The following is a 26,694-nucleotide window of genomic DNA, read 5'->3' as shown; positions in this document are numbered from 1 at the left end:
TCAAACATCCACTATCTTCCAAAAAAACTAAACCAAAACAAAAACAAACAAAAAACCCTCAAAGATTACCTAAACGATTACAGTGAGCCCTAAAAAACTACTTTTCTTTATTTCTTGTAATCAATACAAGATTTCGCAAAGCTTCTTTCAGTCATTTTAAAAAATAAAAAATAACCAACACTACCCAGTTGCTGTATTTTTTGGTAGGGTGGGGGGTGGGTTCTTCTGTAGTAATTTGTCTTTCAGAACCCTACACAGCCTCTAGTATAAAAGTCCTAGTATAATGTCCTGTAAAGGACTTTTGTTTGCCAGAACTCTTCTGAGAAGTACAAACTTCTCAGATAACTTCTTTAGCAATTAGTTATGTCAAAAGTCAAAATCGTAAACTCAGAGAAATTACAAGTTTTTGCATGGCATTCAGTATCCTCAGTCATATCGTATTTCTACCTTACCAAAACAGAGATGTAAGAAATCAGTGGATTCTCCACAGTAGTTTGAATTTTTCAAAACTAGTGACCAGAAAATAATTAAGTGCAACAACACCTGTACACCAGGCCACAAATGCCCAAATATATGAATACTTGCAAATATATGATAGTTTGACCAAATGTTTGCTCGCACCTCAGTATAAATGATATTTTAGGAGAAAGTTTAGCAGGAAGTTTCTGCTGTAAGTCTTAGCCTACTACAAACTGGATCTTTTGGGACACGCATACTATGATCTCTACCTTGAGCACTGCTAGACTACAGAGCAGAGCTGCAGACTGGACCACAAAGGCCTGACAGATCAGACAAGTTTCTTTCCCACTAAATATGGAATCAAGTTCCAAGCCTCAATCTTTACCTTCGACTCCCTTATTACCCTGAATGGACGCTTGTTATCTGGCAATCAATTACAGCTTCCAGATGAAGAAAGATCAACAGCTTCACACATTGTCAGCCTTCTACAATGAAGATAAAGTTCATTATGCAGAAGCCAGATTCTTCTGAGAACAACCCTCAAGATTAGATTGAGGCCCCCTCCCCTGAATTCAAGGCTGGCACAAACCACCTTTCACTTAAGTGAAAAGCCTACTGGTTTGGTCTGGTTTATTCAGCAGACTTATATGCATATAGCTTTTAATTCCAAAACAAAATACTTCACCAGGGAGACTTATCTATTGAAGAGAAGACGACAGTTCAACAATAGCCCAAATGTAAATCGAATTTCCTAATATACTCCCCGTAGACACTCAGGTATTATGGTAATACGCATGGCATGAGATTCATGTCCAACATTTTTTTTTGGAACACTTCACATTAACATTGATTATATTACCACCACGTATTCTCTTCACTGACAGTAGCATGCTTTAGATCTAACTAATATCCAGCTAAAAGAGAGTGGGAAAAAAAAAAAAAAACAGTACACATTTCAAATGGTAAGAAAAGCAGCCTGGAAATTATTTTTTTTTTTTAAATCAAGTTCCAATAAAAGTACCAAACAATCTCTGAAACTAGAAATATCAAGATTTAGCATGGTAACTGCACTGCAATGTAATTCTTAAAGTCTTTAAGTAACTTTATTTCAATTTGGAATATCCTAGAATATATTTATCCCACTGTGTTGATGCTCTAATAATTTAACTTCTTAACAACTGAGCATGACACCGTGTCGTACACATGCACCAGCAGATAAAATGAAAGCTTTACAGATTTTTAAATTCTTGCAGTCTCATAAAAATGCTACACAACTGATTTTCTTGAAAATCTTACCAACATGAAGATGCACCTCATCTCTGCATCCACATGTACTTCCTTTTGAACTATGCTTTGGTCTCATTTGGGAAACAAAAACAAACAAAAGCAACAAAATATACACTCAGCTTCTTTCTTCTCTTTCGTCCTTCTGAAATTCTTGGCCTTCCTTACCGCAGAACCAGCCAGAAAGGACTTTTTCATTCTCCAGGAAAATAAGGTAATCAAGCTAACATTCTGCCTCCAAGAAAATGAAGTATTTGGTACAGTGACAAGTAATAGTCACGTTGATCCAGTTCTCTTCTTCTAAATAGTAAAACTTTCTATTTATTACAGCTTATACTTTATTTATGGCTCAGCAATAAAACAACTCAGAACAAGCAGTCAGTGAAGGAGCATGCCTTTAAATTATAACTCTAAGCATGTGAAAAAGTAAGGCAAATCAACATACAGTAAAAACATCACACTGTATGGACTGAATGCAAGTTTCCTAATTTTTAGGTTAGGAAAATATCTGTTCCATTTAAAATAGAACATTTAGGCTGTGGAATTGAGAAATGATTTAAAAAAAAAAGTTGACCTGTGCTGCTAAATCTTTCTTCGACAGCATGTTTTAGGGAATCACAGAACAGCATTGGAGACAGCCTTGAAAACTACTAATGTGTTAAGAAAACAAGTTGAGGTGCTAGTATGATGGCATCAAGCCAACCAGCAGTAATTTGAGAAGGAAGAATTCAATTCCAAGATAGCAGCACAAACACAGCCCACCCTCAGTAGAAGGCTTTGAAGTGCATCACCATCCAGGGTGAGCTACAACTCCAAGGCCACAGGCATTCAGTACTAGGGCCTCTGAAGTCAAAAAGGTCCCATCCAACCTAAACCAGCAGTCAACGGGACAGCAGAATACAATCTGAGATTTAAAACAGAAAAATCTCAAACTACACATACCTCCTAACAATAGTTACATATCCAAAATCTATACGACATTGTTTACTAAGACCCCAGGCTTGCAGCTCTTACAAAATACTTAACAAAAACAGCCACAGATCAGCCATGACAAAGCATAACCTGGAAATTTAGAAATCCATATAATTGCTGGCTTTCCAATCAAGAGGATTAACTTTTTTATAGGAGACCATAAATATTGGGTAGATTATACTATAACTTCCACAAAGGCGACTTGAAAAAGTAGAGTACTACATTCAAGCTACAATGAAGATTTTCAAGTCAAATGGTAGCAGTAGAAACAGTAGAATAGGGAAAAAAATACATCCTGATGTTCAAGTGAAACTAACCTTTTGAAAAGATTGCAAGTGATAGGAAATTCCTAATGAATACTTATCTAAACCCAGGGTCGGGAAAGAACAGAACCTACTTCATTGATCAAGAGTCATTTTAAATGTGTAGTGAAAACAACATTCCTCAGTTCCTGAGCTGGTAACATCAAAGCTCGCAACAGGGAAGACCTATGATAACAGTTTTTCTTACTCAAGTTATCCTCTACTTCTGTTTACTACCAGACTTCTTACCACTGATAAGGTGCCTAGGTGAACTTAAAACACTTAATATTCTTTTATTTCACAAAGCAATTCTCTTGAAATGAGAAGGACTGTGCTTTTAAAAGAGCAACCTAAATAATATACAACATGTGACTTCAGTAAGACAACTCATCCCATACCTCAAGTTGTTTTATATCATTCATGTCTGCTGATTTTTCCACATGGGTTCCAATGAGTAACAACCTGAACTAGATGATACCCTTACTGAATTACTTGTTTAAAATCCAGCAGCATAAAACCACAATTTTGCCTGAAAATTACTGACTTTAAACAGTATTCTTAAAAGCACTGCTTGGAAATGCAACTGAAATTCAAGTTAGTGTTTTGTCTCTTGTTCCTTTACAGATTTACAGTAAACTTCAAACAAACTTCAGACCTCTCTGTCTTTATAGCCTAGCCCTTCACCTAGCCAAAAGATTTTTAAACTACTCAGGTACTTTAAAATGGGGATAATGTTCAAAAGAATGCAGGCAAGTGAAATATAACTACTGCTTATGGGAGTTGTGGTTGTTAGGGGAGGGGGGGGGAGGAGGTGTTTTAAGAAGGGAAGGAGAACACTTTATTTAGGAAAAATGCTGCATAATTAGCAGGCAGATAGATCAGACATAAAACCTGTAGGAAGTAAAAAAAAATATATATATATATATATATAACTGAAAAACTTCGGCCTTAAACAACGTAAATACAGTAAATCTAACAAATAAGAAAAAAATACTCCCTATGAACATCAGAAGATAGCTGTTTTTTTGTTTGTTTGTTTTTGACAAATGTAATTTAAAAATCCACTTCCAAAGTACTTTTATAAAGACTTTTGTCTGCTGGTTACAGTTGTATGATTGTTGGATGCAATCTTGTTAAAGTACAAAGTAAAAAAAAACCAAAACAAAACACGTTCTTCTGATGGGGAGAGAAAGCCCCTACAACTTCTGATTTACCATGAACTAAAGAGTTGACAAGGAAGAGCAGTTGGTTAGGGTTACATGCACTCTTATGTTCAACATTAATTCTCCTGGTGCTGTAAGATCAGGAAAATATTCCGTGTCCTTCCTCTCCAAACCCCAAGATGCAATCTATTTCTTTTTCAGAGTCTTTTTTGAAGTCTGTCCCCCCCCCCCCCAAATGACCATAGATCATTTTTTTTTTTGAATGGTATTTGGAGGTTGTTTATTTCACTTTTTCCAACAGCTCACCAGCCCAGAACTGCCGGATAGATAAGCCATTTTCTGCAAATCATTCTACAACAGAAATCAATTCTTTAACGCTAAAAAATTCTAATGGTCTTTAGACTTCATCTATATGCTGCCAGTTTTTGGATTTCAATTGTCTGGCCAACAACCTGGGAAAGTGAATTAGAGAGAAATGTTCCTGAGTGAACCTCCACTAACGTCTTAAAGAAAGATTTATGAACAAACCACTTGGCCCAAATCCATCCAGATCAGCTAGGAGGCATTTGTGGGTAACAACCCAAGGATCTGTAATTCTTCCCACCTTTCAGCTAGGTACCGTATTCTAAGGATCCCTTGGCTGTTACGTGTCTCATCAGACGGCTGTATGCAGCTGATGCAGAGATGGATTTACAAGTTGCTTATCAAAGCCTTCATTTTGGCTATGAACCAACAATACACACTCATGCATGTGGGCACATGCCACAAGGATGGAAACTCAGAACGGCTCATGCAAAGCTCAGGGAATGATTCATACAACAAAATGGACAATAACTCCCCAAGGGTCTATTCTGCTGTCAATGGGGCTGAACTGGTCATGTAACTATGTCCAAGGCAAGCCAGTGACAGACATCTCCTTTCTAAGTCCCTCTGGTTCTATCCCCTGCAAGTACCACCTAATTGCCCAAAAGCCATATGTGACTCAAGAGCAACACACTGGCCTCCTGAAGCAACTGAAAGCTCTTATTTCTGAGTGACAGCATCTTGGCTACATACTGCATAAAAGCAATTGGTCTTTCCTTCAGCGCCATGGGCAACAAATCTATTGCACCAGTGTAAGCACAACATGTGCAGCACAGTACCTATTAAAGATAAGCACTAATGTAGGTAACAGAAATACTTATGCTGATGGGTTTAAAAGCTACCAAAGCTTTTTTGCAATATTCACTTGAAACAATGGCATGCCACATCTCATTCCAATCCTGTTCATTATTCAGAAGACAAGATTCAACATTTAATTTGACACAAGTCCTTACAATAGATAAGTTTTTAGCCAGACTTTTCTTTATGCTACCTTTTCTTGCAGGAATTTGTCACAGAACATGTTTTTTCCCCACTTTGTCCCTGAAATTACTATATCATTATTTTTGCATTTTTTCCCCCATCTTAATGATAGGAGTTGACAAGTATAGAATAATTTGTAAAGATATAACATAGAACATTCAACACTGCACCTACCCAACCATTTCCCAAGCTTCTAATACAACTCCACTTGCACCATGTACAGGAAGCGTTAGCATAGCAAATAATGCTATGAGCAACAGAACCACGACAAGGTCCTTCCTGAGTCTGTTGAATAAAGTTTAACTTAATGAACAAAAGGAAAAAGACAACTGAAAGAACATACGGTGTATTACTAATATCTTGAAATCTTTTACCTTGGAATGGTCAGCCCAAAACAGTGGTAAGGAGGCTACCTTTTGAAAATAGGTATCGCATATTTTGCCCTCTCCTCTACAGTACTTAACTAGAGAAAAACTGAATTCAACAGATGTGTTCACGGGCATAGTAACAGAAATACCTGCTGTGCCCAAAAAGCAGAACACTCCACTTGGACAAAGAACTCCCCAAGTCCAAGATCCTTCTCCATGTCCAGTAATATCTTCTAGACTTAAAAACAATATTGAGTTAGGGAAAAGCTGAGTGTACGTCCTGTGTTGAAATCCCAAACTGTACGAACTTTCCCCATCTTGAACACCCTCCTGTATCAATCAAACAAAACAGGCACTATATAATAATATACTCCACAGAAAAGTATTATCAGTGAGTAACAACCCTTTTGGATATGTCCTATTTTAAAAGACTTATTCTGAACTCATACAACTAAGAGCTTAAATAGTAAAACATCTGCTAAAAACAGATTTCCTGTATGGTTGGCTACAGTACTGTATGCAGAAAAAGACTGACAAAGAACTCAGCACTCTGAACATCTACAAACTAGGTTGGTGATATCCTGAATATGTTCTTTACAGAGAATAATATCTATTATTTTGAAACTTGTTGCTATTTAATGTTGAGTGCTGTATTTTGCCATATTTTTTAAAATCCAGATTACTCACCTGCAATTGTTCTTTGGATTACTTTTGATTACCAAAAGTGATCAAAGAGCAGGTTCTGATTCGACACGATGACTGATGGCTTTTGAACACCACCAACTTCTACCATTTAATAGTGAACTGGCAGAGCCAGTGTATATCAAAGAAACAAGAAGGCTTAACACAGTATTCACTGACCATTTTCTATTGGTCACAGCTGACGACGGTGATACCTGAGAGCAAGTTAACTGACTAGTTCACTCCCGCTGTCCAAACTACTACTCTAAGCATTTACTCCATTTAGAACAAATGCATGTGTTATTCAGTATCTGTACATCTTCAATAAAGCTCTTCTTTAAGGACAACATCTGATTTGAACATCTGCTACAGTGACAGAATAATCATAAGTACAAAGCACTCATTTAAAGTGCTTTTAATAAAGTTTTGTTCAAGACAACTGTTTGGGCTGGGAGCAGCTGGGTAGCCAACTAGCACATCCTCCTGGCATTTCTGGTCATCCCTCACCACTATAATAATCTGTGACTGCATGAACATGATACTACACTTCCTAAAGTCTCCTTTAAAGCCTTAAGCGTTCATCTCTAGGTTCCAGGCAACTTCCTCTTGGAAATGGAAGACTTCACTGTAAGGTCAAAAGCAGTAACTTTCCTTTAATCTTTAGAGTTAATGACAACATTTTGGTTAAGGAAAAAAATACATTGAAGATATTGTTTCCATGGCTGTATTCTATCAAGTTAGAAGAAAGACTAGAAGAAAATATGACAGCACCACTTAGGGTTTGTTGTTTTTGTTGTTCTTGTTGTTTAAGTCTTCTGGAGATGCTTAGTGAATCAAAAAGTTAAAAAGTCCACATTACTGTCCCATAGGACAATAGAACAGTGTTGGTATATTGCACTGTAGTATGTAAGTACACCACTAAAGAAATAAACAATACACAGAGAAGTTTATGCATACTATTCCCCTATAAGTTAGGAAAAGCCTATTTGCATTTTACAGAAAGAGACTAAGGTTTTTGCCAAAGTTATGATAAGACATCCGTGGCAGAAACACTAAAAGACTATTTCTAGGTAGCACACATCTGCCTTAAACACAACATTATGTCAAGAGAAAGAAAAAACAATACTGCCTGGGCCAAACACATGCAGGTGACATGCTGTCTGCCCGTCTCTACCAGCTCCCTTCTCATCTCTATGAAGAGGAATCTGCAGCAATTACTGCTGCTCCCAGACAGCGCTACAAAGGGTATCCAGACAGAAAGACAGAAGCAGTATTTGCCCTCTTCAGCTTCATTCGCAGCAAAAAACAGATGCTCCCTGTCCCCGTTGGGGAACAGGCAGCAGGCAGGGAGAAGCAAGCTGCAAGTTTATGGGTCACTTGTTGGTAACACTGACTAACAGGTCACAGGATAACACGAGTTTTGTGATACACCAAAAAAGCGCATCACACTTTCAACAAAAGCTTGCTTCTTTCCATCCCCCTCTATTTCTATGCTGAAAAGCACTAAAAGCCTGGAGCAGTCATGAAGAAGAAACATCTACCTAGAGAAATTCTAGAAAGTACAGCACATTTCATTTGCTGCATTCAGTTATACGGAAACAAACCAGGAGCCCTAAATGCTCGAGCCCACGAAATGGCTGTTCTGCAAGAATTTAAAATGGCACAGGCCTTTTGTACATATCAAAAATAAACAGCAGCTTCTGCTATCTAAGGAAGGAGTGGAAAGGAAGTTAAAAGCAGAGGTCACCTACCAAGCAGGAAGGGAGAGCAGTGCCCCTCCCCGCAGCGTTTCTCTGCTTCTCTCGCTCACTCCACAGAAAAAGTGAGCCATGAAGAAACAAACAAACCATCCACCTTTTCCCCAAATAAATTTGTCTGGAAGTTATCTATAGGGTAAAAAGGTGGCCATAAAAAACAATTTCATAGAATCTCGTACTTCCCAGTTTCAACACAAGTCAGCTGCTATTTGAAAGCTGTATCTGTGGCAATAGGAGTGTGTTTCAGTTGTTAATTCCCCAAACTTCCTAATCGTCTTACTTCCATAGCTCCTACTGCCACTTCTGCCCTTGTGATCTCCAAGACCTCTACGGTGCAGACACCCCACCTCCCCTCACTGCTCCCACCTGCACCGCTCCAGGCGAGCCTCACACTGCTACTGAGAAATCAAACAAGTCCTTCCAACTACATTCATCTATTTCTTTCATAACATTGTGATCGACTAATTTCAACCCCCCATATACTTATGTAACAGGCTACAGTTTCACAGCAAACATGCAGAAAAGAAATTATCAAGCCTCTAAGATTAAAGAGGGACAGTCGACTCACCTCTGACTGTAACCACAAGCCTCATAAACCATTTTGGCTTTTCAAGAACGCTATTTTAAGAAAAATGGTCTTAACCTCACATCAACAGTGTTAATTTTTCCTTTTGAAATACTCGTACAGCACACAGCACATAAAACGCTAGAAACTGAAACAAACAAAATTTACATCAAGAGTTTCCACAAGCTTGGTGAGAAAACAGCACGACGCCAGGCAGCTCATGCAACGGTGGCTCCGTCCCCCTGTGCTGAGTAAGGCCACACCAACTGCGTGACTGATCGCTGTTTGTCTCTTGTAGGCACCCTGTCTAGAGGCTAGGTGGTGCTCAAAGAATCAGTCAACTAGATATCGTTCCTCTTTTTTTGTTGTTCTTTTCTTTTCCTTTCCTTTCTTTTCCTTTTAATTTACTCAATCAGCAGTCTCTAACTGACAAGAGAACCCAAGCTTTGCTGAATACACCAGGAAATTCACTTCCTCAAAGCCCCTTGTAAGGAGGAGTGTCTCAGAACACAGCTCCAAATAAATAAATTACATACATACACCAGTACATTACTGACTACACCTACGTTTTCCTAGGACCTTGCAGCATTGCTTCCATCCTACAGAGATGAAAAAAAAATAAGACTAGTATGAAATCACACATGAATCAGTGAAAAATCAAGTTGAGAGCTAAAAGAAAAAATGTTTTAATTTCTAATTCAGCACCCACCCAGTTCACAGACAAAGAAACATCGTATGTAATCATCTGTCAGAAATCTGGTTTTAGTCTTGCTCAGCATCATCATTAAAGAAATCTGCATTACAGCTGTTTCTCCTATCCAGTACTTTGCCTAATTTTAAACCAGCTTTCTTTTCTGCTATACTATCACTTTCATTCATTTAAGTTTTAGAACAAAGAAAGAAGGGATTCTCATTCTTTTCAGCACGGCCCTTTCCTGAGGACTGCCCATCTTGCACGTTGAATAAAGAACGGACCTCATGGAACAAAGCCTGTGATCACTTGGATTAAGTTTTATAACATCAGTGCAGTTAAAGCCCTGAGAGCAACCAGGAATTAGGAAAGAGAAGCTCTTAGTCTTCGATGTGGCAAATAAAACATACGTATTCAAGACACTAGTAAAAACATGTGCAATTAACAACATCCACCATGTAGAAAGACCTGAAAACACAGCTGCATAGTACTTGTAGCACTACAGAACTAACCACACTTATTTTAAAGGATAATGTCGTTACACTGGCTTCTGAGGACCACAGCAAACATAACTTAAGAACAAGTGTGACCCAAGCTCTCCTCCCCAACCAACAAGAGAGAAAGCAGGAGTTCTCTTTCACACAGCTCAGGCAAGGGAGGACCATGAAGTTCCTTGGATGGCTGAAGTAAGCTTCCCAGAGCCTCCTGCTTACAGGTGACTTGACAGAGACAGACTAGTTTGTGCTACCAGGAGCAAATGGCTAGCAAATTGGGATGCATTTCACCCAGCATATGTTTAACCCTTCTGGTTCTACAACCCCAATGTTGGAGGTAACTAAACCCCAAGCTGATCGCATCAAGGATACTTTAAAAACCAGAATGAATCCAGCATTAAGTCTGTAACGGACTGGGAGAGGAGGCAGGGCCATGTCAGGCGCAACCCTGCCAGCCCGAGCAGGCCAGCGCCTGCACCCACAGGCACCGGGCACCCCTCACGCACCCGCTCCCTCCCCTGGTGATGCAGCCTCAGAGAGGAAAAGCCTGAGGACTGAAATTTAACGAGTGAAATTCACTAACCCATCAGGAGCAAGAAAGTTTCCCCAGCAGTGTTCTGGGGAGGAGGGTGGGCAAGCCAGCGACAGTCCCCGCTGTGCCACCCGGCACCCACGTAGCATCAGCACCAGGGGCACCACTGCGCCAAAATGCACAGGCAAATTTCTGAGTGTAGGGGGCACGTGCTGACACAAGTGACTGAGTACACTGTGCAGGTCTGAGTATAACTTAAAATAAAAAATAACACAACTGTTTAGTCTCTGATGACACTAATTTAAATCCTTAACAGCTATTCACACTACATATTCTGCTAGTTACTTGAATCACTAATTCAGTCTTCCCTCACTACTTTTACATAAGATACTTTTCTGATTACAAGCTAACATTATTAGTTGTGCTAACGATTATTTATCAAATGGGAGAATTCCTACTAGAAATGTTTTACTTTTGTCAGGAACACTCTTCCACACACCTCCGCACAACTGGATTCAGAAACCAGTAGATTCAACAACTCAATGGATGTAACAAAAAGCAATCGTAATGACCTGTCTTAACTTGAAGTCTAAAAAACCACAAGGAATTTCCATTATTAAAGACTGAAATACTAAGAGGATCTGTTATTGCCAAAAAACCACAAACCTCCATTTGGACCTCGATCCGCTATGACCTTAGAAGTGTTTCATCTTCTGCTGGGCAGCACGCCGCAGGACGCTGGGGAGAAGCTCCTGGGAGGCCCTCCCCTTGCAGCCACTTGTCCCCAAGCGTCCCCTTGGGTTGTGCCCAAGCGCTGGGCGTGCTGGTGGTGCTGCTGCCGCAGCAGCCACCTTTTCCCTTTGCAAAACAAAGTCCTTCTGGCAAAACCAGCGCAGAGGCAGCTTCTGCTCCTCAGCCATCATGTTATGGGACAAACACGAAGGCCAAGCACGTGGTTGTCAGTTCGAAGAGGAAAATTAAAGTTCACAGAAGCTGAGAGGAAGCAGAGCAGGCTGATGGCACAGGAGGTCACACTTGTGGCCAAGTGCTGGTAAGAAAGGGAAACCAGTGGTGGGAAGGCACAGCCTCAGGGACCCAGCTGGGGAAAGTGTGTCACTCCCTGCACAGACAGTGGGACGCGGGTGCCCCAGCAGCATGCAGGCAGATCCTGCACCTTCTGGCAGAGTCCCTGGTATTGTTGCCTCACACCCCACCTTCCTTCGGAAGGACGGAACCAAAGGCGCAACAATGATGATCACAACAACACGACAGCCAGCACAGTCCCCCTCTCCCTCTCTCTCTTTTTGGTATAAACAAATGAAGAAGGAAGATTTAAGGAGAACACTGGGAAGGTGGTGTCAGATGCTGGCAGGGACCAGTGCCTGTTATCTGCACTTCTCTAGAACAGCAAAACAAGCAAAGGGCTCAGAGAACAGCACGCTGCGATTTAGTCAGGAGAACAAATCAGGTCAGCTTTCAATCACACGACACAAGGAAAAAAATCACTATTAAGGTCATTTACTGGAAACTGTTTTGTCATCACAGCTTCAATATTTCATTCCCAAATTAAGATATATGTTGCAAGGATAACAAATGGACAGAAAAATACAATAAATATAATACTAATGCAATATACAAACAGACAATATTTTTCTTTGAGCTTGACATGTTTTTATTCCTCTGTTTGAAAGTAAACAGCAATCCGTAAAAAAAACTAAAACTCAAGTACGGCAAAACTAGTACTATTAATCTAGCAACCAAATTTTGTATTATCTGCAACACTCAACAGCAGGTTCAGCAAAATGATGTATTTGAAATCATGAAACAAGTTTTGAACAAGTACATAATAAGAGACAACATGATTTTAGAACATTTTTACTAAAAAGCGACCAAAATTTTTGAGTAAGCTTGGTGTGTTTATGACACTGCTATGGAGAATGGAGAGTCCTAACAATAACAGGATTCCAAATGACCAAACAGCTCATGAAGACTTCACACACATATTTTGTGTACGCAAAAAAGCAAGTGTGTGCATGCATGATGCATAAAATTGTCTGTTCCTTAATATTAACCACTTGGATGCTCTGGATGTGACAGCATGTATCAAGCAAGGGCCTGAAAAAAAGTATGAATGCAGAATACAAAATATCATCTGACAAGGTAGCAAAGATAATGGTATACTGGTGTTACCCATCTTAGGTATTATCAGCATCATAATCATTTAATAATACAATTTAATTAAAAAAAGTAAAGCAATCAGATTATACAAGTAGAGGTAAATCAAACACAATTTGATTTCAAACTCACAAAATAATATCCACAGAAAAAAAAAGTGCTTTTTGCATTTCATTCAAAAATTCTAAACCCGCATCTTCAGGAATTACTTCTATTGGTACCCTATATTAATGCTAAAATACAAAAATCCAACTCCTCAAGGTGGCCTTCAAAATACTAAATACAAAGGTACTATTATAACGATTACTCCACTTTATTCAAAGTTAAATCTTGTGGATAACTTGCAAGATAACTTTTTTAATATAGTTCAGTGCCGTGAATAGACCTACTGAAACTAAAACTTAACACTAATAATCAAAAACTTTCTAAAATATCTACCAAAGACACACCAACCACTCCCCAGAATACACCCTGCTCAAGGAATAACTGACTTGCAAAAGAAACTTTAAAAAAAAAAAAAAAAGCAAAACCCTAGTGATCAGTACTAATCAACCCACTTCAATAAAATAATCCATAACCACCAACACCAAAACTAAACCCAAAACATGACTTTATGAAGATATGCACATTGCCTAGACCACCGCCATCATCACCATTATCCTCTCACTACAGTACAGGCTCTCACCTCACTGGTGAAGGGCACACACCAGGGGTAAAATGGCTGGAAAAAGAAAGTAGGATACTTTCCTGGATACACCTTAAAAAAGCGAAAACACACAGAAGAAGGGATTCTTTCCTGAAAAAAATAATTAGACAAAATCTTGAGGAAAGCAAAGATGCATTTTAAAGCATTTTGATCTTTTCTCTCCCATGAAATCTGAGTTTCTACTATCTACTAAAGGCTTGTCATAACCCACATCTCTTGTGAAAATACTGAGAAGACTATCCTTTTGCAGAGTTCGAATAAATACATATACTTAGCACAATCTCCTTGTTTTGAGCCTTCCAGAATGACCCACTTTGGTTTAAGCAGCATTGTTTTGATGCTCTCAACATGTTTTGCTGTGTGTTTTTTCTGTTTTTGTTCCCCCTTTTATTGCACACATGAAGAAGGCTGAGCTGGTATTTCATCATGTTGAACTTCTCCCACTCCTTCCTGCATTTACCTTTCATGAAAGGCTAAAGCTTAGAGTTTGTTTGAATTTTCATTTGAAAAAAAATATATTTTTTTAAATAAACACAGAAGTGAGCAAAATTTAGGACAGAACGATTGAAGTTCTTTTTCTGAGAACAAGACGGTAAAAAACAAGTATATGACTAGAAGATCAATGTGCACTGGTTATAAAGTTAATTTAAGGAATGTGCTAGCAATGACACCATGTTATGTGACAAATGCATTACTGTATTTCCAACTGATTTAAGCACATTTTACACCACTTCATTTCCAATAAATTTCCTCTTTAAAAGCTGTATTTCACAACTCTTTCACACACTATAGATACGCTTGGACTTTGTATGTTTTCTTATTCAATTAATTCTCAGTGACCAATGCACAGAAGGGATTGGATTATCAGAAGATCCAAGTCGAGGTTTTATGGTCTTTGGGAATGATCTTAAACAGGTCAATCACTACAGAACACAAGGTACTATAAATAAGCAATCTCATTAATATATGTAGCATTTTGATACAATTATTCCAATGAAAAGTTATCCCGAAGAATGGACATCATACTGTAATACGCACAACGCTAAATGTGAAGAAAGAGGTTACTTGAAACATATTTCTTCATTGGACAGCATATAATGTCGAACACTATCTTCGCAATACCATATGTGAACTAAGACAAAATGTGATTATTTTCTACCAAGCTACAAATTCTAGTTCAAAGGACATCAAATGTAGGATTAGATGCCATCAAATAATTCTGCCATTCCTCTTCAGATAAGGCACAAAAGGAAGGCAAAAGAAAAGTATGGGGAACATTATGAAAGATAACAAAGAATTTTTACTTTGAAAAAATTTCAGAACTTCTGTAACATCTTTTTATACAACTTTTAATATAACTGTTAAAAACAGATCATTACCCATCAAGACTAGAAGCATTTGCTAATAAAGACCTCCAGCAACCAAAATAAAATTACACTTTCTAAACAATTGCTTTAGTTATAATTCTCTATAAATTAATTTAAAAAGACATGCTTCTACTAATGTTAAAGCATATTATTAATAACATGGGGATTTTGTTTTCAATTGCTTTATAATAAATACAAAACTTATTAAAGTACGCTTCTTCTCCCATCACCTTCACTAGGAATAAACTAAGAAATAAAGACTGAAATCTCCCTGGGGACCCAAATAGCTACAAAAACGGTATTTGGGCACAAAACCAACCAACCAACCAAAAAACAAACAAACAAACAAAAACCACCTGCAAACATTGGCTGAAACAGAGCTGCAAAGTTTAGGACAAAACTGTGGAACCAATGGGAATGCAGTATTAACTGCAAAGCACCATTTATCAAATGCAGGTATACAGTGCACAGGCCTATTCAGTCTAAGCTACAGGGGTGCAAGGAAGACATATTAGAAATCTTACTTGTGGCATCACCTGAGTCTGTCTCCCTACAAACAAGAGCTCCTAGCATTCAGTGGTGGAAGAAGAAACAGGAAATGCCTCTGTTATTAAATCCAGGTGATCCCAAGAGCATCAGAAACTCATTGAGTGAAGTCCAGGACCATGATCTAAATTGTATTATTTCAGACATATACAAGTTTTAAAAAAAAAAAAAAAACAACTGAACATTTACTTGTATGTTTAACATTACTTTCCAATTTGTTGCTCTTATATATATATATCATTCAAAAGGTCTATGACTTACCAAAAAGTAAATAAATCGTAAGCTACCAGAAGCCACAGCTGCAGGACACGGTGCTTGAAGCATCTACATACTATGAGCTGAAGGTACAGGCATAAAACTAGGTAAGTATCTAAAAGGTTAGGCGTATGTTGTATCATACCATAGATCTCTCTAAAGGCATCAAGATTTCCTGCTGTTCCTCAAAAGAGACATTTTGCTTCCTTTTCTCTTACAGGTATAGCTGTATTAGAAGTCCAAAGAAAGGGAATGCAGTACTTGCAAATCTCCAAGTAATTACAGTCAGGCTTCATTTCCTCTAAAAGGCACTCTGGAATTTCTTACCACCATCCCAATCTCAAACCCTGAAGTACGGAGTGCTTTGTTCATAAGGATATTACAAAGCACAGCAGCCTTTAAGTTTCCACCCACTTAAAGCTGTGCAGATATGATGAGGCAAGAGCCATTTCTTAATGCTCCTGCTGCTACCTCTCAGCAAGTGCAGGCGGCCTGGGGGAATACCGACCATCTCCCTCGATGTTCAGTTTCATGTAAAAGCTCCCGTAAATGAAGTTCCCTATTCCAAAGCTACCAGATTCCCATCACAGTCTTGTAATCATCTAACCACCTAACTTTCACTCCAAATCTTTGGAGGATACTTGTCAGCCTTGGAACCTACCCAGCTAAAGCTAAGAAGGCCTTTGGAGTATAGGATGTATAACTTTTCTTATTTCTGTATTTTAAAAATACCCTCTGGTGTTAAACATTTCAGCTTAATTTTGAATGGTAATTTATGGCGAGGCTTCATGTTTATGACCTATTAAATTCGCACAGGTGAAAAACACATTCGAAGAGCATGAACCTTATCACCATAATGGCGGCGGTACCACGCTGCCGGCAGGTGCCCACACGCAGCCCGGATGGGAGGGCCAAAGCCCCGAGCGACCTGGGCCTGCAGCTGCGCCTGCCATTTTCACCTGCTAGGCTCCTTCAGTTCAGCAGCTGGTTTGCTCAGAACCGAAAGAGCAACTGACGATTCGGGAAGCAGGAGAAATCTTGGTTTTCTCTCCCAAACTAAGGAACGGCAACTGGGTTTGATCAGTTAACTCGAAATCTTGAAAGGCACAGTGGCCAGAAACAACCGACTCACTTCACAAACTACAGACGATTCCCCTTCTGTTTAATCTGCTTTAAACGCAAAACGCACTTGGATGTATTTGTTTCTTCTTATGTATCTAGCACAATTAGGATTCGTTTTATTTAGCTAATAAAGTTAGCTAAAAGCTATCTAAAGCATGGGGAATTATGTTTCTTAACACCAAGAATCTAAGCTGTGTAACCACTTAAGTAAACGCATATAGATGCGCCCCCCCTGCCTAGCAAGAAGCGTGATCAAATTAGACCAATTAGAATCAACTTTTCTTTGGGAAAAATAATTAAGCACAAATGCAAATAAAATTAAAAACAATTATTTAATCAGTATTTCCTGCTCGCTGATTTAAGCCATGATTAAAATTAGTAATATAATCACTGATTTCAGTCAATCCTTCCAGCGCAGACCCACCCCCAGCAGCCGCCCCCCGTCAGTCTCCAGCACGCCCAGCCCCAGCCGAGCCCTCCTGCCCTCGCTTCTGGGGCACAGTTTGGCTGCCCTCTTTTAAAGCTTGCAAGCACTCACATTTTCGCCACCTACCGCGTCCGCCCCGGGAAAGGCTGGTTGCCCCAATTTTCCTACTGGCATCTTCTGAAGCTGTGCTCAGGAAGGAAAGAAAGGAGGAAGACCTCCAGCGAGAGGCTCCTCAGGAAGGAGGCAGAATCTGGGTTTCTACCCCAAACTGAGTACCTCAATACAGACTGAGTCAAGACGAAAGGACATGCAGGATCCAAAATACTTTGTGATGCTCACTAGCCCTTCTCCACTGCTGCAGAACTCTGTCCTTAAACACTGAACACAAAGTGCAGTGCTCGTCCCTTGCTATCTTTAGCAACCATTAAAAGTTTTTCAGTTACAAGCCCACCCAAGAAAACAGACTGTATTTTGAAGGCCAGTTTCTGTTTAACGGCTACCCTTGAGTCACCATTGGGACCTCTGTGGAACTGCCCCACCAACATGCACATTCAAAACAGAAAAAAGTAATTAGTTTTCCTCCCCTACGCAACTTTAATTTCTACTTAGAGCAATCCAGCAACCCAAATTTCCCTCTTCCTCTTCCACAGCCAAAACACACCAAGCCAATGAAAAAGAAGCTCGTAAAGATTGTAAAGACAAAACTTTTTCCCTGGTATACTTTTAGGTTTTAGTGGAGCCACAGTTCAGGAAATATTCTACTTCACAAACATATAGTATTTACTAAGTTCAACTCCGGCATTTACTTGTGTAAAAATTTCAGTGTGGGGGCAATATTTTTAGTATTGGAGTAATCTGGATCAGGAACAAGTAGTACTTTAAAACGCCACCTTAAGTCAAACACACACAAAGTAGAGACAACTATTTAAGCCAGTCATGTCTCCATAATCTCCTTTCTTCAGGTAGCAAGACAGAGCTCACTTTGACCATGATACAAATACATACAACAGTCTTTTCCAGGAGCACTTAGAACAGTATTTCGTAATCATTTAGAAGAAAATCCAAGGTAATGTCAACAATAACTGCATAACAAAATTATTACAAAGAAGCAAGCTTATTTCAGCTTGATAAAGAAAAATTTTACTTGCTGAAACAAAAATACAGAAAAAAAAAATCAGAGAAATAACATGCTTGTTATTTGAATGGAGGTAATGACAAATAAATACCGCCTATCCTTAAAGATATTGATTCTCTCTCCATTTAAAATGGAATAGGTTAATGGGAAACTCCATTCTAGGCAAGTTAAAACAGAATTAAAACAAAACAATCACACAAACATTAATTTGCTCTATTCTCTGCAACACTTGCCTTTCAGAAAACCAGATTCAAACAAGTATCCATATTAAATAAGGTCTTCTTTTCCCACTTCTCACTTGGGCACACTATAAAATCTCGTAAGAATTTGGCATTAGCTCACTGTAAGAAACACATCTGCAACAGAAACAGCAGTAATATCACAAGCTAGAATCTGTGCATACCAGTGGAACAACATTAAGCCTTACACAACACCTGCTGTAGCCAGCCTAAATACGATTGATGTGTTTATGCCATGTAAATATATACCCATCACCTTCAACAGCAAATGCTCCCATTCTTCTTTATTCCCACATTTACTGGCCAAATCTGTAAGATTCTCAAAGCTCTACGTCTACAGTTAAATGGTAAGAAATGGCAATAAACAAACTTACTGAGAGCTTACTGGTTAAGAAAATAAAACAGTTGAGTTTTTACTCTAAAAAAAAAAAAAAAAAAAAAACCAATGCTGCAAGTTTTAATAAAATAAGGTAGGTTTCACGTACATGTACTAACACTATATGAAGCACTTGTGACACAAACCTGCACCTATGAAGATTTGCTAAGCTGGAAACATGAAGAAGAAAAACCTGTATGTCTATGTTCAGATGGACAACTACCATCATATTTTAGGTAACAATGAATACAAATACTATACATTAATCAAATTAAGAAATAATTATCACCAAAGTTTGCTACACATACAACATTAGTCCTTCAAACAGTGCTTAATAAATGATTAATAAATAATGAGTTTATTTATCCTGTTGTCATCGTATGTTAACTTGTGCTCAAATTCTAAACGTGAACCTTCACGCTCCTGCCATGGCAATTCAGAGACATATTTGGTGGTGTTCTGCTTTTAATAAAGTCTTCAGAGCCAGAAGCACACAAAACAACCTGCAAAGCACCATGCCTGACTACCAGTCACTGGGGCCCTGCCTTGGCCCCTGAAGAGGAACTATTCCAAGATATTCACACATCCCTCCCCAGACCTCTTCCCTCTGCCTTGTCATCCCCCATTTACAAAACAGCACTCTCCAACTCCCCAGTTTGGTCTCCTTATGGGCACTCTCCTTATAGGCAGCCACAAAGCAGTCAACAGTCAAGAAACTATGTGGCACGAGATCTAGCTACACAATCACGTATGTTATTTAAAATAACAAACAGTTATCGTAAATTCCCTATAGCCCATATTGTATAGCTCTTGAACAGGAGACCAAATATACCACATATAAGTTACTGGCATATAAAAGAATTGATAGAACTATGGGAATCTAGATACTGAATGGAGAGTGAAACATGAGATAGTTCTGGTATAGTAACAGTGTATGGATAACATTGTACTTAAGCCCAGTTCAGTATTTTCATTTTGAAACCCTACAAAACTATCTAAAACCTAAGTCAAATCCACACAGCTATGCCATGACACCCCTGTAAGTCAAGATATAAGAGAAGATAACATCTAATAAAGTATTGCTACAATATTGTAACACACTTTAGAAGAGGTGAATTATTTTCTTTAATTTCACCCTATATTTCCCAAGTAGTCCCTTTTCAATACTGACAAGGTACTGTATTTACAATTAAAAAACAAAAAACAAAAAACACAGCTTTGGGTGATAGTTATATATGTCAGAGGTTTGTTTGTTTGTTTGTTTCTGCTTTCTCGATATTAGTAGTTCAGAGAATGCTTTTGGGACTTCCTAAATCAGGGTGCTGGGGGTTTCTGTTCTCAATAAACCTTTAAAAGATGGTGAGAGCCATGCAGGCAGGCACCAAGCCCTCACAGCAGACAGCAGTAAGGCCAGGCAAACCGTCAGCGAGGCCTGTGTTCCTGAGGTCAAGGAGTGGGGCCGGGTCCCACAGATCCAACAGCAGGACCAGGACCAGGCCCCAGGCCCAGCACTAGCATGGCTCAGGGCTTGCCCAGGCCTACGGCCTTGCACACCGCTTCCGACAAGCCGATGACCTCCAGCAGCATCGCAAGGGCTCGTTGGTCCAGACCACGTGGGCGCACAAACTCCTATGAACACACTGTGTTTCAAACATTTTGAGCTCATTAGTTTGGTCTGCCATGATTCTTGCATGCGCACAAGCCACTGTCTATGAACGCACTAACATGCCTCTATTTGATGGTCTACTGTTTTCATGCATGACACTTCCCTGTAAAATATATGTATATGAAGTAAGGTGTACTGCTAACATCCTGCCAGTTTAAACAGAAATTATAGGTCCAAGCACTGCTGATAGCCTACACCGATTCTCAAGCATAACTACCTCTGCCACACAATCATCACAACACAGGAACGCTATGCAAATAAAGTACATTATAATACCAAGCACATACCAGGGCTATCATTACTCTGTAACCCCTGAATCTGAACTACATGATGTAAACCATCGCGCCCAGGAAAATCCAACTGCATGAGTTGTGAGAAAAAAGAAAAAATCATCGTCATCACCTTAAAAAATTAATTTCACAACACTGTTTTTCCATGCCTAGATAACACACTCAATAAACACCAGTTTTCTTTAGAATAAATAACATATATAAATTATATATGTATATAAATATATACATATGTCATATTGCAATAATCATTTCAGGCTTGTATGCCAGACATCTGAAATACATTCAAAAATACCTCACATATGCACCCTACACAAATATTATATGCACACTTATTCATAACAAGCATTGCAACAGTCATGAAACCTACTCTCCATAAAGTTAAAATCAACTGCATATTCAGCTGGCGGTGGCTGCTTTTGAGAGCATCAGCTTTCGAGAGAACAGGAGCACAAAATGCCTGCCACTTTACTCAGCATCTTTAACATATACGGTAATCCCTCTCCAGGTACTTTCTAGAGCATTTCATGTCAATCTACCTGGAGGAGCATGTGCAAAAGTGACAGAGAGTGACACAAGTCTGACAACTACTGGCACGGAAAATGGAGAACCACGTCCTACATTACGCATTTTCAGGATAGCGGATCCCCGTTACCAAGTCCTTAAATTGCTTATCAACAACAACAACAAAAGCTACAGGAAGACTTGAAAAACAAAGACTCCCCATTCTCGCTATCATTTCTATTTAAAGTTAGCAAGTTTCCTGCTTAGGCAGCGACATTTTGCAGGCGCTAGAAGAAAAGCTATATGGAATTCATCAAACCGGGGCAAATCGAGTAAAATTATACAACTGTTTAGTATGCAAGTATCTGTGTATAAAAGTTCTCCTCTGCCACCAGCCAACACTCAGCAAGTAGTTATTTTAGCTAAAAGCTCCGAGCCGTTCACCAGCTGTATAACTGCTACATCTTGTGGCAATCCATCTCAATGCACGGAGGAAAAAACAGACAATAAGCAAAACAGAATAAATAGAAAGGGGACTTGTTTGCTCGTAACCTTCATACAGATATTCCCTGCAAACACCCACAACACCCCGCTCTGGCTGTCGGTGTAACACAAGAGGGGAGGAGCAGGGGAGGGAGGAGAAAAATATTATCATCTAAGACGTGATGGAGGAAAGGAGAAAGTTGCAGTCATTCCGTGGTGGCCGTAAGGTGCCCTGTCACCTCGGGCCGCAAAAGCAGCCGCTCCCGAGGGCGCCTTCGTGCTAGGGACAAACGCTGCGATTTCGGTCCCTCTCTCTGCCCCACCTCCATGCTGCCAAAAGTGCCCGACTCTTTCCATCCAGCAACAACGGCCACATCCACCAGCACCTCCGGCGCGCCGCTGGAGCGGGAGGAGGAGGAGGAGGAGGAGGAGGAGGGGAAGCCGCTGTCGGGGAGGACGCGGCGAGCGGCCGCCCGAGGAGAGCCGCCGCGGGAGCAGACGCGAGCGAGCGCCGGCCGCCGCGGGAGGACGGCCGGGAGCGGAGCCGGCCGCAGGGGGAACGAGGAGGCGCCGCCGCGCTGAGGAGCAGCGGCGGCGGCGGGCGGGGGCGGCGCGGCCCCGCTCGCCCGAGGCTCCCCGCGGCGCCGCCGGGCCCAGGGCTGACCCCGCGCCGCCACCGCCGCCGCCGCCTCTCCCCGCCAGCCCGGGACCGGCCTCCGGCGGCGGCCGCCGGGCCCCTCCCCGAGGGCCGGGCCCCCCGCGCAGCCCCGCGGCGCGCCGGTTACCTTCCTTGGGCGGCCTGCCGGGCGGCGCGCCGTGGAGCTGGGAGGCCGCCGCCGCCGCGGAGCAGCCCTGCAGGCTCGGTGGGGACGTGGAGAGCCGGGACCAAGATGGCGGCCCCTCCAAACTTCCACTGCTACTTTGGACACTCATCAAGCTACTTTCCTGGAGCCCGGCAGCCGCCGGGGGCGGCGGGGGAGGCGGCGCGGCGGGGGGACACCCAGCGCCGCGCTCATGGCCGGGGGGCCGGCCCGACACCGGCGCGACGAGGCCGCCGGCGGGGCGAGGGCTCCGGAGGCAGGCGGGGCGCGGGAGGGACGGGGCGCGGGGCCGGCGCAACCTGCCCGCACCTCTGCACTGCGTCGCCGCGGCCGCCGCCGCCGCCGAGCAGCCGCCTGTGTGCGAGGATAACCTTCCCCGCCGCCGCCGCCGCCGCCGCCGGGGAGGGGAGGGGAGGGCGCAGGCGGGGAGGGGTCATGCGCAAACACGAGCGCTGCCGAGCGAGCGCCGCGCTCCGCCGGCGCCCAGCCGAGCCGCGCCGAGCCGAGCCCAGCCCCAGCCGCCCAGCGAGCGGCGCCCCCCGCGCACGCACCTGACCCGACCCGGCCCGGCCCCAGGCGGCCGCTCGGCCCCGGCCCCGGCCCCGCCGCCCGTGCTGCGGCGCGCACCTCGGGCACTGCCCCGCCTGCGGCACCGGGGCCGGCTCCCCCGAGGCGGCGGCGCTCATGGTGCCGGGGCGCGGAGGCGGGAGCCCGGAGCTCCTCGGCGCGGGGCGAGCACGCGGCGTTCGCGCCCGGGGAGCCGGCGGCAGCGGCGAGAAGCTCGGGCCGCGGGGAGGAGAAGGCGCCGCTCGCTCGGCGACAGCAGCGGCCCCGGGCCGGCAGCACCCCGCCCGCCTCGGCGGGGCAGCCGCCGCGCATCGCCCCCGCCCGGCCCGGCCCTGCCACCCGCACCCATGCCCGCAGGTAGGCTGCGGTGCGGGCGGAGCTGCGCTGGAGCCCCGCGTTCACTTCTTCCTTCCCGAAAACTAACGCCGTCTGTACCGAGGATGGGAGAGACGTGATAAAGTCAGGGCTGGAACAAAGCCTTTTAATTTATGAGCGCAACTTATGCACGGAACTGGCTTTGAGTACTTAAAAGTGTCCCGGCTCGCACATTTATTGCATTCTGCGTACAGTGTAAGTATCTTCATCTGCTGGACATGGCAGTCGTGTTGCGGTGCCATGTAGAGACATCCTGGCCCTCCACTCACCCGCTTGCTTTCCTCCCCTTCAGAACAACAAGCACGGATCACTGTTGGGGGGTTGCAGATCCACGCACAAGGCAGATATTACCAATTTTTTTCCACTGCCTCAGTGGCATCTGTCAAATTATCTAAGATCTTCACCTCCCACAAGTATACAGCATAACTGCAAGTTTTTTAGCAATTTGGTATTAACCTGAAGTAAAAATTAGTACGTTTACTTGCTAACCAAGTCTGTTCCAGGACATATACTTAGCAACAGCTATACTTTTTTTGTGGGTATGGAGAAGTGATCTAATACTTCAACCATGACTTACTTGCTTCTTAACAGCTTGATATAGGACTTCTCAGGCTTCACCTAAGCAAATTACGCCAGGAAATGGCTAGTAGTTAGACATGAAGTAAAACAGTCTTAGTTCACTCTGACTGCAATATTAATGTTTACCAGCTAGCATAGAAATTTCTTGCAAGATTAAAACCAAAACATACTCATAATCCCACAGTCCATACCATAGCATAAGTGAATGTGTACCTCATTTCCCAAGGAGTATATCCTGCTCTAGCATGCCATTGTTAAAATCTGCCAAGTAAGAAACAGTCAGCTAAATAAGCTCAGTGACTTTGTTATACTCATTTGCATCACTTAACACAAAACCCACTACCTTTACAAAAGCAGACATAACAAGCATTCTTTCTGCCCCATTTGCTTTGCAGAAATGGGTACTAGTCACAAAATGCAGCTTGAGGTCTACTGGGTTCTGTAGATTTGGGGTCTAGTTTTCATAACAGAACAGTATCTCTTGTTTTTCTGAGCTGTTGATGAAGATTGAAAGCAGACCATGAATTATATGGACCATCTCCAGATCAGGTGATCTGCTTGACTTTAAAAATGCATGGAACTGGCGTATTTTCCCTTCATATTTCACAGAAAATCTACTTTCTTAATGTGTCTTAACACAGATTTTAGGTATTCCTTTACTTGTAAAGCCACATTGCTTCAGTGCTATCACTTAAATGGTACCTTTTAGATTTTTCCAAACATACTCCAAAGGACTTACCTTATTATATAGCATCATAAACATGCATAATGCTTTTCAGTCACTGGCAATACTCTGACTTTGTTTTGCAGTAAAACTTTACGGTCCAGTGGCCAGATGGATGACCCCTCACAGTGGAGAGCAGTCAGCTCTGTTACCCACCCAAAATATTGAAAACTGACTCTAGCCCAAATAGTACTGAAGAAGTATTACGCATTCTTTTATATTTTTTAAAATAATAAATATTAGATTTTTATATTCAGTCATTTTCTTTACCTTCTAGTGTTCAGGAGTGGAATAGCCTGCTATCATGATTTCCTGTGATACGCAGGAAACACACCACGTATCATCGACATCCGGCATAACCTGAGGCAGTAGAAATGGGGAAATCCCTGTTCAGTGGGATTACACTGGATAGAAATGAAGAAGGTGCCACATACCTGCCTACATACAAGGGAAAGCTTGATTCCAAGCAAAGCCTGAGGAACCTCAGTTTTGCTGCGTGAGAAGGAAGGACCTCAAAATTCAAATAAGAACAGAAAGGAGTGAAATGCCTGTGTGCTATTTCTCCCTTGAAAGTATGTCAAGTGGAAGTTAGCAAAGGTTATCACAGTAACAACCCTCGTATCAAGGACAGCTGAAGAACAGAAAAACATTTTGAAATTTCATTATTCCGAAGATAAAAAAAGCCAAGCAACGCAAATCCTGAAACACAACAGAATTGTGAGAACTTTCAGCTTTGCCAGTGGAAGTACTGTGATGCAAGTTTCATGCACAAATAAATTCATAGTCTACCCCTAAATCTTTAGAAAAGAGAACTTAACTGGGAGATAGTGAAGGAAAGGGGTTAAAGAAAAGGACTGACAGGCAAAAATAAGAATGACTGTGGCAGGAGTGACCTACAGCATTGCTACTACAAGGATAACTCTGCACTCAGGTCTAACGTCAATTTCAAAACCTTTACAAACATCCATTACAGAACAAAGAGATGTAATTTCAAAATTACATATAAAATTCACAGTTTATCCCAGATGTTCTTTGGGAAGAATATGCTACAGTCATGGGACTAATTACAGAAAGAGATTTTAGTTCCTTCCTTATTTCTTGACCTTCACCTTCAATGCTCACAGGCACCAAATACGTTTTGGTGTCCTCATGAGAAATATGTACTCTTAACATCAAATAATACATGTTCTTAGCAATGGGGTGTCCTATATCTCTCTTTACCAATGTGCTATCAATTTTCTATCACTTGGCTGAAATTTCATGAAGTAGCAGATACTGGAATATCTGGGAGTGGTGACTGATCAAATCATGTAAACAATTACACAAACATATGTTTACATACAGGTTGTAAATAAGACCATTTTTTAAAATTATGTCAATAATTAGAAATAAGGCTTTAAATTCATGGGACAATCAGAAGAAGTAGGAGTAGAAGAAGAGTTTGATTTAGCTGGCTTGTACTACTTCTAGGAATGAAAGTCAAGAGTTACCAGAATTATGAGCACATCCCCCGAGTAGCACTGCACTATATGCTTCCAAACTTACAGCAGTCTCTCTCAGCTAGAGATCAGGGAAGTGTCAGGAATCAGATCATTAGGGTCTTTATTTTGGGTGCTTTTGGTATTTACTTCCTTCACCTGCTTCTTTTGATTAAGAGTTCTGTAATATGCTCAACAATAGTATTAGGTCTTCTTACCCTTCCATATATTTAACCAGAAATATTCA

At 41.5% G+C, this 26,694-nt stretch overlaps 1 protein-coding gene across 8 annotated transcripts in view; it reads right to left on the bottom strand.

Moving 5' to 3' along the window:
• The window catches only part of TLK1 (tousled like kinase 1), an 89,548-nt gene that overhangs the window by 42,584 nt on the left and 20,270 nt on the right, over positions 1-26,694 (bottom strand). The window contains exon 1 of one of the 8 annotated variants that reach the window (XM_040562102.1): positions 23,352-23,370. The exons of 1 other annotated variant lie outside the window; for it this stretch is intronic. Coding sequence is in view for 2 of the 7 variants with exons in the window: in XM_040562095.1 (XP_040418029.1) it covers positions 22,689-22,836 (148 nt within the window). In the remaining 5 variants the exon portion in view is untranslated. Of the gene's footprint in view, positions 1-844; positions 1,328-17,321; positions 17,863-22,226; positions 22,377-22,688; positions 23,142-23,351; positions 23,371-26,694 lie in introns of those variants that run through there. 6 more of the 8 variants (XM_040562097.1, XM_040562095.1, XM_040562096.1 and 3 more) reach the window with 6 other exon arrangements.

The sequence above is a fragment of the Cygnus olor genome, chromosome 6 (assembly GCF_009769625.2).
Source record: "Cygnus olor isolate bCygOlo1 chromosome 6, bCygOlo1.pri.v2, whole genome shotgun sequence".
Classification (NCBI taxonomy): Eukaryota; Metazoa; Chordata; class Aves; order Anseriformes; family Anatidae; genus Cygnus; species Cygnus olor.
The sequence above is the reverse complement of the archived record's forward strand: the minus strand, read 5'-3'. Positions and strand labels throughout refer to the sequence as shown.